This window comes from Schistocerca piceifrons, chromosome 2, assembly GCF_021461385.2.
Source record: "Schistocerca piceifrons isolate TAMUIC-IGC-003096 chromosome 2, iqSchPice1.1, whole genome shotgun sequence".
Taxonomy (NCBI): Eukaryota; Metazoa; Arthropoda; class Insecta; order Orthoptera; family Acrididae; genus Schistocerca; species Schistocerca piceifrons.
In genome coordinates this window covers 782,153,756-782,169,609 of record NC_060139.1, presented here as the reverse complement: position 1 = coordinate 782,169,609, position 15,854 = coordinate 782,153,756, and the positions used below count along the sequence as shown (strand labels likewise).

The following is a 15,854-nucleotide window of genomic DNA, read 5'->3' as shown; positions in this document are numbered from 1 at the left end:
CGCACTGGATGTAAAAGTCCTAGGAGCATTTAAGATGAACATTATTATTGCTCAAGGTCGTATGCGATCGCTGTGTTCATGCGCTTAGAGACGTACAGTTAGAGAGTTGAAGGAAGTAGCAATGCGTTCTGGTACATGCTAATTTTTTTCACCTTAGTGTTTGTAACACATTCTGGGACTCTCATTACTGCGACAGTATTATGTTCTGCAACATAAGAGTAATGAATTTCTTCCATTTCATTACTTCAATCTGATTAAAAAAGCGAAAGATGAAATTGCTGCGAGTGAAACAATCAGAAATGACATATATATTCTTTCTTGTGACAAATATTTGACTGTTTATCCGAACATGTCGCGATTTTCGAGGGTGTGGGTGGACAGGAATTTGAGATTACGGGTTAAACTGTTGCGAATGAAATGAGCAGCAGTCATATTTATAGTCTTGCCTCTCACAAATATTTAGCTGCAATCGAATCCTTAAGTAAGCTTACGTAAATTTGGCAGTCAAGACAAAAAACTTCCTGGCTGATTAAAAGTGTTGTGCCGGACCGAGACTCGAACTCAGGACCTTTGCTTTTCGCGGCAAGTGCTCTACCGTCTGAGCTACCCAAGTACGAGTCACGCCCCGTCCTCATAGCTTTAATTCTGCCAGTATCTCGTCTTCTACCTTCCAAACTTTACAGAAGCTCTCCTACGAACCTTGCACTAGCACTCCTGAAAGAAAGGAAATTGCGGAGTCATGGCTTAACCACAGCCTGGGAGATGTATCCAGAATGAGATTTTCAACTCTGCAGCGCAGTGTGCGCTGATATGAAACTTCCTGGCAGGTTAAAACTGTGTGCCGGACCGAGATTTGAACTCAAGGCAAAGGTTCGGAGCTCGAGTCTCGGTCCGGCACACAGTTTTAATCTGCCAGGAAGTTTCATATCAGCGCACATTCCACTGCAGAGTGAAAATCTCATTCTGGAGTCAAGACAAAGATCATACCATACAGCGAACGAGGCACATCACGTGACCGATTTCCGATTTCAACCGAATGCCATCTACACGACGTGTTGATGTGTTGTGGCACATCTGCAACTGTTCTTCAGCATCAGCGCATAATTATAACTTAGGCGAGATCACATAGATCCAAAGATAATATATATATTAGATATACTTCTAACATTTACTTCTCACAAATACACTTCTCACCTTTTGGCAAGATTAGTGTGCCGTATCAAGGCAGGCACCTTGGACCTCGTAATATGCGGTGGCATAAATTATATGAAAGTTTCATCTTTAAATTGTGTGTATATTATGTCACAAATTAATATGTTTATTTCATCACGCAATACACAACTAAGAAAAGGACAGTCAGCTAGAGCCCTAGCGATGTTTTGTCATTACGAACTCTTGCTTGTTTAATGTGATCTGTATGTACGTACAGTACACTCACCCATTTCAGTACGTTTACCAATATCTCCACGTTCTTTAAGCCATACACCTCAATTTACAGTCTTGAACGAATACATATTTCATTATCGGCAGCAACAGTTGCACTAGCGGAGGTAGAATATGATCATACAGTCCTGGATAACATTAATATCGTATAAGTGACGACACCTCAGAATGAGAAGTTTCTTTCCTCGTGGTCCTTTGGTCCTGTAATTTTAAGTGGAGTTAAGTTTGATTTTGCGTGAACTTCAATTGTTTGTCGTGGTCAAAATTGAGTTACCCTAGCTGTTGTTCATGCAGATATGAATAATGCTCATGAAATTACCGCACTGGGAAGCTTCTCACCCAGGGAAGTCATCACTTACAAGACTTTAAATGATATCCGAATTGGTGTGGTCGCTCAAATGGTTCAAATGGCTCTGAGCACTATGAGACTTAACATCCGAGGTCATCAGTCCCCTAGAACTTAGGACTATTTAAACCTAACTAACCTAAGGACATCACACACATCCATGCCCGATGCAGGATTCGAACCTGCGACCGTAGCGGTCGCGCGGTTCCAGACTGAAGCGCCTAGAACCGCTCGGCCACCTCGGCTGTCGATATGTGTATGATAGGCATTTTCATTGACAGGTAACTATTTTCTATGGAGTTAAATGATTTGCACATTCTTACACTTCACTCGACCTTCTAATCCACAAGTGTTTTTGTAAATGTAATTATTTTGCTTCAGAAGCGAATCTGTTGAAGATTCTTGCCATATAACAGATGTAGCAACAAAATGTGGAATTGGTTGCTTCTGAATTGGCATACAGTTGAATTGCTCTTGACATTTTATATCACAGCTGTGTATTTTCGCGCCAGTTACGGTTGTGGTTGCTTATTTGGTACGTTAAAAATGTCTACTCGTGTTGAGAAAAAACAAGAAGACCTTGTACGAGGAGAGTTAGGACTTTCATATTCGCAGACATACACATTAGTACGTTATGCGGAAATGATTAGCATTTCAGTTGCGCCGGTTCAGCATGTGTCCTGTTGCCTAGTAGCCACAGAATCCGCCGTGGGCCGTGGTAACTTGTTCCATGCGTCAGTGCATCGACGCTTATGAGGCGGCGAATTGAGTCCTGTTGTATAGCCATCCATGCTGTCCATGTTGCTTTCACCTGATTCCAGAGTTCATTTGTGGTGGTGGGCATTGGGTCCCAGTGCTGCTCCCATCGTTCCACCATATTCCACACTTTTTTGATTGGTGACAAGTCTGGTGATCTGGTGGGTCATGGCAAAAGGCTGACGTCCTGTGACACCAAGAAGGCAAATTTTATTGAAATGTATGTGAATTCCTAAGAGACCAAACTGCCGAGGTCATCGGTCCCTACACTTACACACTACTTAAACTAAATTACGCTAAGAACAACACACACACCTATGCCCGAGGGAGGACTCGAACCTCCGGCGGGAGGCGTCGCGGAACCCCTGACAAGGCACTTCTAACCGCGCAGCCACTCCACGCGGCCCAAGAAGGCACATGCACCAAAGTGCAGTTGTGCATTGTCTTGCTGAAAAATGGCATCTGGATGTTGTGCAGAAAGGGTATGGCCAGGGGTCGCAGGATGTCATTCACGTAGGTCACACTGGTCACAGTGGCCTGGAGACGCATCAGTTGTGATTTGTGGTTGTACCCAACAGTACCCCACACAATAAGGCCTTGAGTTGGGGCTTTATGTCTTGTGCGAATGCCGTCACTGCGATGGCACTCCTCCTGTCTGCGGCGAACCAAATTGCGGCCATCATTTTCAAACAAAAAGACCCTGGATTCGTTCGAAAACACTATCTGGTGCCATTACTGTCCCCAGGGACGTCGTTCCATACACCATTGCTGTCTAGCATATTTCTGCACATTCATCAATGGTAAGCGGAGAAGTGGACGAAGCGTGCATAAGACGAGGCATAATAAACGGCGACGGACTGTCACTCCTGATAGTGTACGATGTGTTACGCAGTTCTAGTGTTGCGTCAGAGCCGAGGCGGACGCAGATCTGTCCTGCAGTGCAATTCGGATGAGGTGTCGATCTCTCGGGGAGTGGTCTGGGTGGTGCGACCTGACCCATCTCGTCGTGTTCTACAGCGTTCCGTGAACCATTCTGCACACACCCGTTGCACTGCCAAAACACTTCGTCACACACGAGCAGCAATTTCCCGGATGGATGCACCACATTCTCTCACACTTTCAAACTCTCTGATTTGACGGTACGGTTCGCGCATACATCTGCGAGGCATCCTGCACGTCTGCTCTAGTCACACTGATCGATTAGCTTTGGTTTATGGCGACAACCAGATCCGCAGGCACATTGTACCCGTAGGTTGTGTCGCCCAGTGATATCGATGACGACCTTGAACCCGTGGACCGACATGGTTCAAATGCTACTCATTTCTGCACAACATACATGTCCTGTAAATATGAACGTCCTGTCTCTAGTCTTTCAAGGTGTTCTGTTTTTTTTTTTTTTTTTTTTTTTTTTTTTTTTTTTTTTTTTTTTTTTTTTTTTACATGAGTGTAGGTATCTTATTCCATACAGGTGCCCTACGATTCACATTCACTGATTTGGGTGGAAGTATAGCGAAGAAAATTTCACATTATTGTGTAGATACACGATGTCTTTCTGTAAAAGGTCAGCTGTTCTACTGTTTACTAGACTTTTTTTGTTATTTAAAAAGACGACATTCTTTAACAAATTGCATGTTAGAAGAGAATCGTAAAATAAACTGTCCTGCAGTGTCCTCTCAGCGTCCTTGGTGAACCTAATGAAGATTAATGTGGTGTGCTTTCTTTTGTTATTGCCGCTATTTATTACACTTCACATGCTCTAATTTGTAAAAATTATGTTATACATTAATATAAACAACACTATTCGCAATCATTTTCTATCGTATCCAAAAGGGCAGCTTCCTGTCCGCTTGGAGCTCTACTGTCGTTATTTAGAACAAAGAAATGGCTCTGAGAACTATGAGACTTAACTTCTGAGATCATTAGTCCCTTAGAACTTAGAACTACTTAAACCTAACTAACCTAAGGACATCACACACATCCATGTCCGAGGCAGGATTCGAGCCTGCGACCGTAGCGGTCGCGCGGTTCCAGACTGTAGCGCCTAGAACCGCTCGGCCACCTCGGCCGGCTATTTAGAACAAAGATGAGCAGAAGTGTCTTGACTGTATATGTTGGAACGTGGCTAAACCAAAACAAACGATAAAGTTAATTCCTTGATGCTTCAGGATGTACCCTATTAACTGATCACTGCTTTTAGTGAAGTTGTTCTCTCGAATAAGATACTGGACCTCCTCGTTAGTTATTCAATCTACCCATCTAATCCTCATCATTTTTCTGTAGAACCATAATTCAAAAGCTTCTGTTTTTTCTCGTCTGAACTGCTTATCATACACGTTTAGTTTCCGTACATGGTTACACTCCAGGCAAATTCCATCGCAAAATACTTCCTCGCACTTAAATTTATATGCAATGTTAAAAAAAATTCTGTTTAGAAAGGCTTTTCTTGCTATTGCCAGTCTAAGTTTTCTATTCTTTTCGGCCATCATTAGTTATCTTTCTGCTAAAACAGCGAAATTGGCTATTTTAAGTGTCACATTTCCTAACCCATTTCTCTCCGGATTGCGACTTAATTCTACTGTATTCAATTACCCCCTTCTTTTTTTTACTTTTCTTGATGTTTATCTTATAACCTCTTTTCAAGAGGCTATCTATTTCATTGAACTGCTCTGTTAGGATCTTCACCACCTCTAACAGAATTATGTCATCGGGAAACCACAAAGTTCTTATTTCTGATCGCTGAACTATAGCCCACTTTCCAAATTAAAAACATGTCACCTCCTTCGCAACTACTGCTTCTCTTTCACGTCCTTCGACTCCTACAACTGCAATCTGGTTGCTGTACACGTTGTAGATAACACGTCCTTCCCTGCATTTTGTCCCTCTAGCTCCAGAATTTCAAAAAGTGTATTCCAGTAATATCGCCAAAAATATTCTCTAAATTTGCAAAAGCTTTAAATATATGTTTGTTTTTCTTCAGTCTGTCTTTTGAGGTAAGTGGCAATTCAGTATTGTTCAGTGAGTTCTTACATTTCTCTGGAACCCCTCCTGAGGCTGGTGTCTACCGGTCTTTCCGTACTTCTGTAAACAAATTTGGTCAATGTTTTGAACACATGACTTATAAAACGTGGGATTCAGTAATACCTACACCTGTCACCACTTGTCTTAATTGGAATTGCTGCTACCAAATACTAAAATCAAAGGACACTCATTTCTGTATTTCAAAGACTTTTGGCTTGATTTATTAATTTCGGAACATGTGGATTTCCAGAGGGAAGGCCAATCTTCCACAGGAGACAGAAATAATTTCCAAAAGAGCCCAATTCATGTTCCTTTTACAGTAGAGGTGCATGCTTCCTACGTTGGCTGTCTATCCTTTTCACTCCGAACGTGTGTCATCTCAATATTTTCGCTGCCATTCAACTATGCCGTTGAAGAAGAAGAGGGCTTCCCTTGAATAAAATCTTAAGCTTGATGGCCAGACGTGAATTTAAGCATCTGTCCGCGACTTTTTAATTCGCAGTGGGCAGTGTGCTGCAACTGTGTGAATATGAGCAATTGCGACTGCATTTGACAAAAGACAAGTAACTTTTCCATAAAACCCATAGACGCTCTAAATACTGCACATTCCAGAAAGCTTGTACCCATTTGACCTACAGCTCTGAAACAAATTCGCAACAGTTACAGTGCTGTGCGACTTGAATGGTGTCACTTGTTAAACACTAATGACGATGTATTTCCGTTAATACTAGGCTACTAGTAACGCTGCGTTTACACTGGGTGCAGTCGGTAAAACACTTAATAACTATCGACGCTCATGGGAAAACCCACATGGTATTGTGAAATCCATATACCCAGTGCGTTTCTACATCTTTGTATGGAGTCACTGAATGTTTGAATTTAGTTGGCTCAAATGGCTCTGAGCACTATGGGACTTAACTGCTGTGGTCATCAGTCCTCTAGAACATAGAACTACTCAAACCTAACTAACCTAAGGACATCACACACATCCATGCCCGAGGCAGGATTCGAACCTGCGACCGTAGCGTTCGCGCAGTTCCAGACTGAAGCGCCTACAACCTCTCAGCCACAGGATGTGGTCGTATTCTGTCTCCTCTAATCCATCTGTTGCTGTCGATAAGCCACTGTGTATTCATTAAAGATGCGCGTGTAAACTATGTCCTACCGATATGTTATGGATGTAAGTTCAAGGAAGTGGAAATATTGCTAAATTTACTGTAATGGGTGATTGTATAGTGTATAAGTCAAGTATGTTTCTGAAGAAGTCTTGTGCATCCATTGCTAATTAGGACCCAGACTGGTTCACTCAACGAGTGTTTGTACAATCCAGCCAGATGACAGTGCCTCCCATCACAGTAGTTTAGCTTGTAGTATCATTTTATAGTATCTGTTGCTCGAAAAAAAGTATTTAATCTTCCAAGATGAGGTGGTGTGAGACTGACCATCTTTGCTGATATGTCTTGAAATAGGAAACAGGATATATATAACTTAAATGCAGCGTTGTGATTCATTGCAACGTTTTTCGATGGTCTCCAGTAATTTTTAGACGTGCAAGGTTGGGTAGACCACTGCCTCTGTACTGCAGGTGGCCTACAAACTTTATAGCCTGGTGCCACCCTGTCGTCAAAAGCCACCGTGTCACATTCCGACACATCCAAGGTCTATTGTTTTTCTCCAAATCTTCGCCAAGCCAGGCCGGCTGCTTTCCTCTCTGGCATCCACACCTAACACCAATTTTCATCGCAACCGAAACACATGGCACCAAACTGACTGGTTGACTTTTTAGTTATTTGCTCCATTTCTTTACAAGGTACGTACACCACTGGCCATTAAAATTGCTACACCAAGCAGAAATGCAGATGATAAACGGGTATTCATTGGACAAATATATTATACTAGAACTGACATGTGATTACATTTTCACGCAATTTGGGTGCGTAGATCCTGAGAAATCAGTACCCAGAACAACCACCTCTGGCCGTAATAACGGCCTTGATACGCCTGGGCATTGAGTCAAACAGAGCTTGGATGGCGTGTACAGGTACAGCTGCCCATGCAGCTTCAACACGATACCACAGTTCGTCAAGAGTAGTGGCTGGCGTATTGTGACGACCTAGTTGCTCGGCCACCATTGACCAGACATTTTTAATTGGTGAGAGATCTGGAGAATGTGCTGGCCAGAGCAGCAGTCGAACATTTTCTGTATCCACAAAGGTCCGTACAGGACCTGCAGCATGCTGTCGTGCATTATCCTGCTGAAATGTAGGTATTCACAGGGATCGAATGAAGGGTAGAGCCACGGGTCGTAACACATCTGAAATGCAACGTCCACTGTTCAAAGTGCCGTCAATGCGAACAAGAGGTGACCAAGACGTGTAACCAATGGCAACCCATACCATCACGCCGGGTGATATGCCAGTATGCCGATGACGAATACACGCTTCCAATGTGCGTTCACCACGATGTCGCCAAACACGGACGTGACCATCATGATGCTGTAAACATAACCTGGAGTCATCCGAAAAAATGACGTTTCGCCATTCGTGCACCCAGGTTGATCGTTGAGTACACCATCGAAGGCGCTCCTGTCTGTGGTGCAGCGTCAAGGGTAACCGCAGCCATGGTCTCCGAGCTGATAGTCCATGCTGCTGCAAACGTCGTCGAACTGTTCGTGCAGATGGTTATGTCTTGCAAACGTCCCCATCTTTTGACTCAGGGATCGAGACGTGGCTGCACGATCGGTTACAGCCATGCAGATAAGGTGCCTGTCATCTCGACTGCTAGTGATACGAGGCCATTGGGATCCAGCACGGCGTTCCGTATTACCCTCCTGAACCCACCGATTCCATATTCTGCTAACAGTCATTGGAACTCGACCAACGCGAGCAGCAATGTCACGATACGATGAACCGCAATCGCGATAGGCTACAATCCGACCTTTATCAAAGTCCGAAACGTGATGGTGCGCATTTCTCCTCCTTACACGAAACATCACAACAACGTTTTCATCAGACAACGCCGGTCAACTGCTGTTTGTGTATGAGAAATCGGTTGGAAACTTTCGTCATGTCAGCACGTTGTAGGTGTCGCCACCGGTGCCAACCTTGTGTGAATGCTCTGAAAATCTAATCATTTGCATATCACAGCATCTTCTTCCTGTCGGTTAAATTTCGCGTCTGTAGCACGTCATCTTCGTGATGTAGCAATTTTAATGGCCAGTAGTGTATATTCAGTCCCTTTTTCTTAAAGTGTGCACTGTTGTAGGTACGCACCTGAAGTACATGCTGCAGGTAGAGAGGACGACGCGATGCACCAAGAAGAATCCGCCGTCAGCGAGTCGGACGACGGCGTCGCACAGCAGCTGCCGCCGGTACAGATCGGACAGCGCGAGCGCCCGCCTGGCGTTCAACAAGTGCGGCCCCGTCCTCAGCAGCCGTCCGCGCTCCTCTGGCTCGAGTTCCTGCTGATGTTCACGCCCAAACTTCGGTAAAAACCTCAGCAGCCGCGTCAACTTTTCTCTCAGCCCCACACTGAGGTGACAAAAGTCATGGGATACCTCCTAATACCGTGCCGCACCTCCTTTTGCCCGGCCTAGTGCAACAACTCGACGTGCTATGGACCCAACAACTCGCTGGAAGTCTCATGCAGAAATATTGAGCCATGCTGCCCCTATAGCTGTACGTAATTGCGAAAGCGTTTCCGGTGCAGGATTTTGTGCACGAACTGACCTCTCCATTACGTCCTATAAATGTTCGATGGGATTCATGTAGAGTGATCTCGGCGGCCTAATCGTTCTCTCGAAATGTTCACAATTTTCTTCAAACGAATCGCGAACAACTGTGCTCTGGTGGCACAGCGCCTTGTCATCCATAAAAATTCCATCTTGTTTGGGAACGTGAAATCCATGAATGGCTGCAAATCGGCTCCAAGTAGCAGAACATAACCATTTCCACTCAGAGGTCGGTCCAGTTGGATCAGAGGAACCAGTCCCACACAGCCCACACTATTATGGAGCCACCACCGGCTCGCACATTACCTTGTTGAGATCTTGGATCCATGGCTTCGTGGGGTTGCGCCACACTCGAACCCTACCATCAGCTCTTACCGACTGAAATCGGACTAATCTGACGATGCGGAGAGTTTGCAGCCACTTAGGGCCCAATTGATGTGGTCACGAACCCAGGAGAGGCGTTGCAGGCAAAATTTCGCCGCGCTTTTCTAACGGATACGTTCTGCGGACGTCCCATATTGATTTCTGTGGTTATTTCAAGCAGTCTTGTCTGTTGGCACTGACAACTCTACGCAAACGCCTGTTATCTCGGTCGTTAAGTGAAGGCCATCAGCTACTGCATTGTTCGTGGTGAGAAGTAACGCCTCAATGGTTCAAATGGCTCTAAGCGTTGTGGGACTTAACATCTGAGGGCAACAGTCCACTAGACTTAGAACAACTTAAACCTAACTAACCTAAGGACATCACACACATCCATGCTCGAGGCAGGATTCGAACTTGCGACTGTGGCAGAAGCGCGGTTCCGGGCTGAAGCGCCTAGAACCGCTCGGTCACAGCGGCCGGCGAAATAACGCCTGAAATTTGATACACTTGGCGCGCTCTTGACACTGTGGTTCTCGGAATATCGAATTCCCTAATTATTTCCGAAAGAGAATGTCCCATGTGTCTAGCTCCAAATACTATTCTGCGTTCAAAGTCTTAGTTCCTGTCGAGCGTCCATAATACAGCCGGAAACCTTTTCACACAAATCACCTGAGTGCAAATGACGGCTCCGTCAATGCACTGCCCTTTTATACGTCGTGTACGCGATACTGTCGCCATCTGTGTGTGTGCGTATCCTACCCCATTCACTTTTGTCACCGCAGTGTATATTGACTTAACTGCGGAGACGAACTCAGAATGGAGTAACGAAAGTCCCACAGTGGTTGATATTGTATCTGCTATAGTTCTTGGCCTACATAAAGGACCTTTCAGTGACTCTGAAGGGCCGACTGAAAACAACAGGAAAAGAATCACCGTATTTCAGAGACTATATCTTCTATATAATGAAGATAGTGTTTCCTAATAGCCTTGCATAGGACTATAAAATTTTTATTTTGGAATGAACCATCTCATTTTACAAGGGTATATCTTTTAGCTGCTTGCACATACAATCTTGGGGCACTTCGGGCTTCTCCAGACTTACTCGTACGTATTTTACGGTTCATCTTCGTCTACACTTGCATCTACAAGATTACTCTGCAATTCACAATTAGGGGCCAGAGAAAAGTTTCATCGGACCACCTTCAAGCTATTTCTCTACCGCTCCACACTCCAACAGCGTGCGGAAAAAACGAACACTTAAATCTTTCCATGCGAGCTCTAATTTCGCTTAGTTTATTGTGATAATCATTCCTCCCTATGTAGGTGGGCACCAACGAAACATTTTAACATTCTGAGGGCAAAGTACATGACTGAAATTTCATGAGAAGATCCTGCCGCAACGAAAATCGCCTTTGCCTTAACGATTACCGAGCAAGGTGGCGCAGTTATTAGCCTATTGGACTCGCATTCTAACCCATGTACTGTCTTCCTGATTTAGCTTTTCAGGAATTTCCCTAAATCCTTCAGGCAAATGTCGGAATGGTTCCTCTGAAAGTGAACAGCCGACTTCCTAATCCACTGGGACCGATAACCTCGCTGTTTGGTCCACCTCCCCTCCCCTCCCCCCCCCCCAAAAAAATCACCAGCCAACCTTAATGATTGCCACCCCGATTCACATATCCTGTCCGCGGCACCCTCCTCCCCCCTATTTCACGATAAGAGTAAACGAGCTGCCCTTCTTTGCACTTTTTCGATGTCCTCCGTCACTTCTATCTTATGCGGATATCACACCGTACAGCAGTACTCCAGAAAAGGTTGGACAAGCGTAATGTGAACAGTCTCTTAGTAGACCTGTTGTTGAATTTTCTAAGTGTTCCGCCAGTAAATCGCAGTCTGTGGTTTACTTCCCTCACAACATTATCTGCGTGATGTTTCTAGTTCAAGTTACTCGTAACTGTAATCTCCAAGTATTTAGTTGAATTTACAGCCCTTAGATTTGTGTGTTTGATCCAGTAACCGAAATGTAACGGATTCCTTTTAGCACTCATGTGGATTACTTCACACTTTTCATTATTTAGCGTCAACTGCCGCTTTTCGCACCATACAGATATTTTGTATAAATCGTTTTGCAATTTCTTTTTATCATCTGATGAGTTTATAAGGCGGTAAATGACATCATCTGCAGACAGTCTAAGAGGGCTGCTCAGATTGTCTCCTAAACCGTTTATATAGATCGGGAACAGCAGAGGGCGTATAACAAAAAATGGTCCAAATGGCTCTGAGCACTGTGGGACTTAACATCTGAGGTCATCAGTCCCATAGGCTTAGAACTACTTAAACCTAACTAACCTAAAAACATCACACACATCCATACCCGAGGCAGGATTCGAACCTGCGACCGTAGCAGCAGCGCGGCTCCGGACTGAAGTGCCTAGAAACGCTCGGCCACAACGGCCGGCGGCGTTTAACACATTCTCACGGAACTCCAGATACTACTTCTGTTTTACTCGATGACTTTCGGTCAGTTAGTACGATCTGTGATATTTCTGACGGGAAATCACGAATCCAGCCTTACAACTGAGACTACACTCCATAGGCACGCAATTTGATTAGAAGTCGCTTGTGAGGCACGGTATCAAAAGCCTTCTGGAAATCTAAGATGTAGAATCAATTTGACATGCCCTGTCGATAGCACTCATTACTTCGTGACAATAAAGAGCTACTTGTGTTTCACAAGAAAGATATTTTCTGAATCCGTGTCGGCTTTTTACCAGTAAATCGTTCTTTTCGGGGTAACCTGTAGTATTCGTACACAGTATATGTTCAAAAATCCATATCGACGTTAGCGATAATGGTCTGCAATTCAGCGGATTACTCCTACTTCCTTTCTTCGGTATTGGTGTGACTTGAACATCTTTCCAGTCTTTGGGTACGGATCTTTCGACGAGCCGGCACTCGTGTATGATTGCCAAGTATGGAGCTATTGTATCAGCATTCTCTGAAAGGAACCTGACTGGTATATAGTCTGGACCGGAGGCCCTGACTTTACTGGGTACAAACTGCTTTGCTGCACAGAGGATATCTGCTTCTAAGTTACTCGTGCTGGCAGTTGTTCTTGATTCGAATTCAAGAATATTTATTTCACCTTTTTTGGTGAAGGAATTTCGAAAAACTGTGTTTAAAACTCTGTTTTAATATCTCTATTATGCGTAACATCGCCATTGTTATCGCGCAGTGAGGGTACTAATTGTAAACCTTTGCCTATCTTGGGTTTTTTTGCGTTCTTTGAAATTTGGCATGTTTTTCGTTGCGTCTGCAATAGAATTTTGACCTGTTTTGTGTACCTTAGGGGGGTCAGACCATCTGGTATTAGTTTATTTGATACACATCTCATTTGCCGTCGACAGTATTTCTTTGAATTTAAACTACATTTAGTCTACGCTTCTCAATAATCAATAACGTAATCGAACAGTGAGGAACCTTTTCGCCTATATGTGCGCAATAAGTTACAATTATTTACGTTCAGGATCAACTGTCAGCCCATGCACCAATGATAGATCCTATACAGCTCTTCTTGTATTTCTCTATAGTCTTCTGATATTGCATTTTTCCTAAAAAGAACAGCCTCATGGAGCTTCCAAACCTACCCACAAGATCATTTACGTATATCGTAAACTATATATATGCTACACCTATATATGCTATAGCACCCCTACCGAACTCTCTAAATTACCATTACATTTCGCCCCGTTCAGAATAAAGGTTTGAGCTCTACCTCCTCTTAAGTCGAAAATCCATTCACTAATCTTGTCCAATACTCGATAAACTCGTATTTTGTTCATTAAATGGCAGCGTGCAGCTGTGTCGAGTGTCTTTTGGAGTAAGGAAAGGAAGGAAAGCTGCAGTCCAACATCGCTACGGAAGGGAAAGTACAATTGCCGTGTCAGGCTGAAGGGTAAGACTTCCTCCCTGTCAGAGGTCCGCCAGTTTACTTGCAATACGTGTCGCGTTACTTAAGATTAATTTTTTGCTTTAGATATGCTTTGTCATCAAATCACAAGTCCGAAAAGCAGAGGAGTAGAGAAGCTCAATCGTCCACTGGGGAGTAGGAGTCGCTTTACTTTTGCGTATCATTTAGTATTTTCACGGAAGTTAAATAAGTCGTCTCCCGAACGGACAGCAGAGATTCAGACAATAGTCAAAGTCGTCTCTTACTTCTACAAGCTCGTCTGGAGTTACCGTAAAATGGGGTGAATAGAACAGTCTGCTACTTGAAAAGAAAAAATTGACAATTTTAAAAAGAAACATGAGAGTCAAAATAACATGGGATTATAGGTCTTGCGCTTAACTTTAAACTTATAATTAGATTTGGGACCTAGCTCATGCTTTAATAAGATAAAAAAATACAGACACAGCAGCGTTAATCTTGTTATTTTGTCCATTCATTGGTCTTTGGGGTGAATAAGGACGTGTCAAAATCTGTTTTGGATCTCTGGTTCCCAACACTTCCGAGAGCAATCAGATATTAGCTCGAACCCCCGTCCCCCGAACATACTCTAATATCAATATTAGTGCCTAATTAAACCACAGAACGAAAAAGAAGTTTCTTTGAACACTTTCATTTCTCAAATGACAAAAGCTAAATGATATTTAGATTTTGTAGGTATTTTTATTAAACCACGAACTAATTGGTCAGTGGGTCAATTGATACTGCTTATTTCTAACAACATATTTTTTTGTAAAATGTTGAAGGATTCTCAGCGCATCGCTAGTGCTACCTACAAACGCTTCCCAGGAAAAAAAGTATCCACATTGAGGATTGTTACAGATCATGCCTCCTCTGTACCACATCTCTCCCTAACGACACTTGCTTCACCCACACCTTGCACACCCGTTTAATCTGAATTGGCAGAAGTTGGAAGACTTTAGATTGCCTACACTTTGGGCCTGACCACTATCACTGCTGCTACCACTACTACTACTACCACTACTACTACTGTTACTACTAAAAATGATAATAATAATAATAATAACATAGCTTAGCCCCTACAGCAGTTTAGTAGCCATTAAATACTTACTGTTCTGTTTTGCTCTCATTTGTTCCTTTATTGTTGCAAAGTGAGTAATGAACCAATTTATGGCCTGTTGCTGGAATTACCTACAACTCAGAAAATACATTTTCACGAGATATTTAAGCATATGTGATGTATACGTTTCAATTTTACGAGGTGCATTGTACAAAGTATGTGTGTAGTGGCTGAACTATGTGAGAAAGATGATGTTTGTACATTCATTACGCTATCTGTAAACTCCGCCACATTGTACTAGGTGTTAATACTAGAATTATAAATATATTTAGTTATTGGTTCAAATGGCTCCGAGCACTATGGGACTCAACATCTGTGGTCATTAGTCCCATAGAACTTAGAACTACTTAAACCTAAGGACATCACACACATCCATGCCCGAGGCAGGATTCGAACCTGCGACCGTAGCTAGTTATTGGTAATGTATGTAATCAATATATGAGATTTACGAAATAGTGACAATAGTAAGGTTTTTTTTTTAAATATGTGAACAGCAAAACAGTATTAGAGTGAAGAATAAATTTTTTGAGTTGTCCGGAACAATGCCCAGTCCGCGCCTGGCAAGTATGCAGTGGTTGTGTAATGTGGTTAAACACTCAGAGGCGCCAAACACAAACAAGCAGGCAGCACAGTGCCACAGATTAAGCGAGTGAGAGCATCAGAGCCACCTGATTCATCTCCATGACATCATTGCAAAGGAGGTGTAACGATATTCTGTTAACGGGGCAGTATGAAGTAACTACACATAAATATTACGTAAGAACGCCTTTCAGGCTGTAAACCTTTCGTAAAAGGACTCTCTGAAACCATGAAATTAAACATCAGTCTAGCAAAGAACACTGACAGGTTCGAAAAATTAGAGTGAATTTGGTGTCTCATATGGGGAAATCACATCTTCAACCACTATATATCCCTCTCCTTCTTCCCACTCAGTGCTCAGAGTCTGATCATCCCATCTGCATCACTGATACTGATGGAAGGCCAGTTCCATTAGTTGCAGGATGAGCTGGTGACATACAACGAAGTGCTGCCAGCCGCTGTCAGTTTGGAGCCTACTGCTACGAGTCAGCAGCCTTTCGAATGTGGAGGAGGGGGAGGGAGGGGGGATGGG

General features: G+C 43.5%; 1 protein-coding gene across 1 annotated transcript in view; it reads right to left on the bottom strand.

The window, feature by feature from the left end:
* LOC124775845 (kelch-like protein 10) overlaps positions 1-15,854 on the bottom strand; it is an 88,267-nt gene that overhangs the window by 60,199 nt on the left and 12,214 nt on the right. Inside the window, exon 2 of the mRNA XM_047250680.1 lies at positions 8,836-9,093. Within this exon, the coding sequence (XP_047106636.1) occupies positions 8,836-9,093 (258 nt within the window). The remainder of the gene's footprint in view (positions 1-8,835; positions 9,094-15,854) is intronic.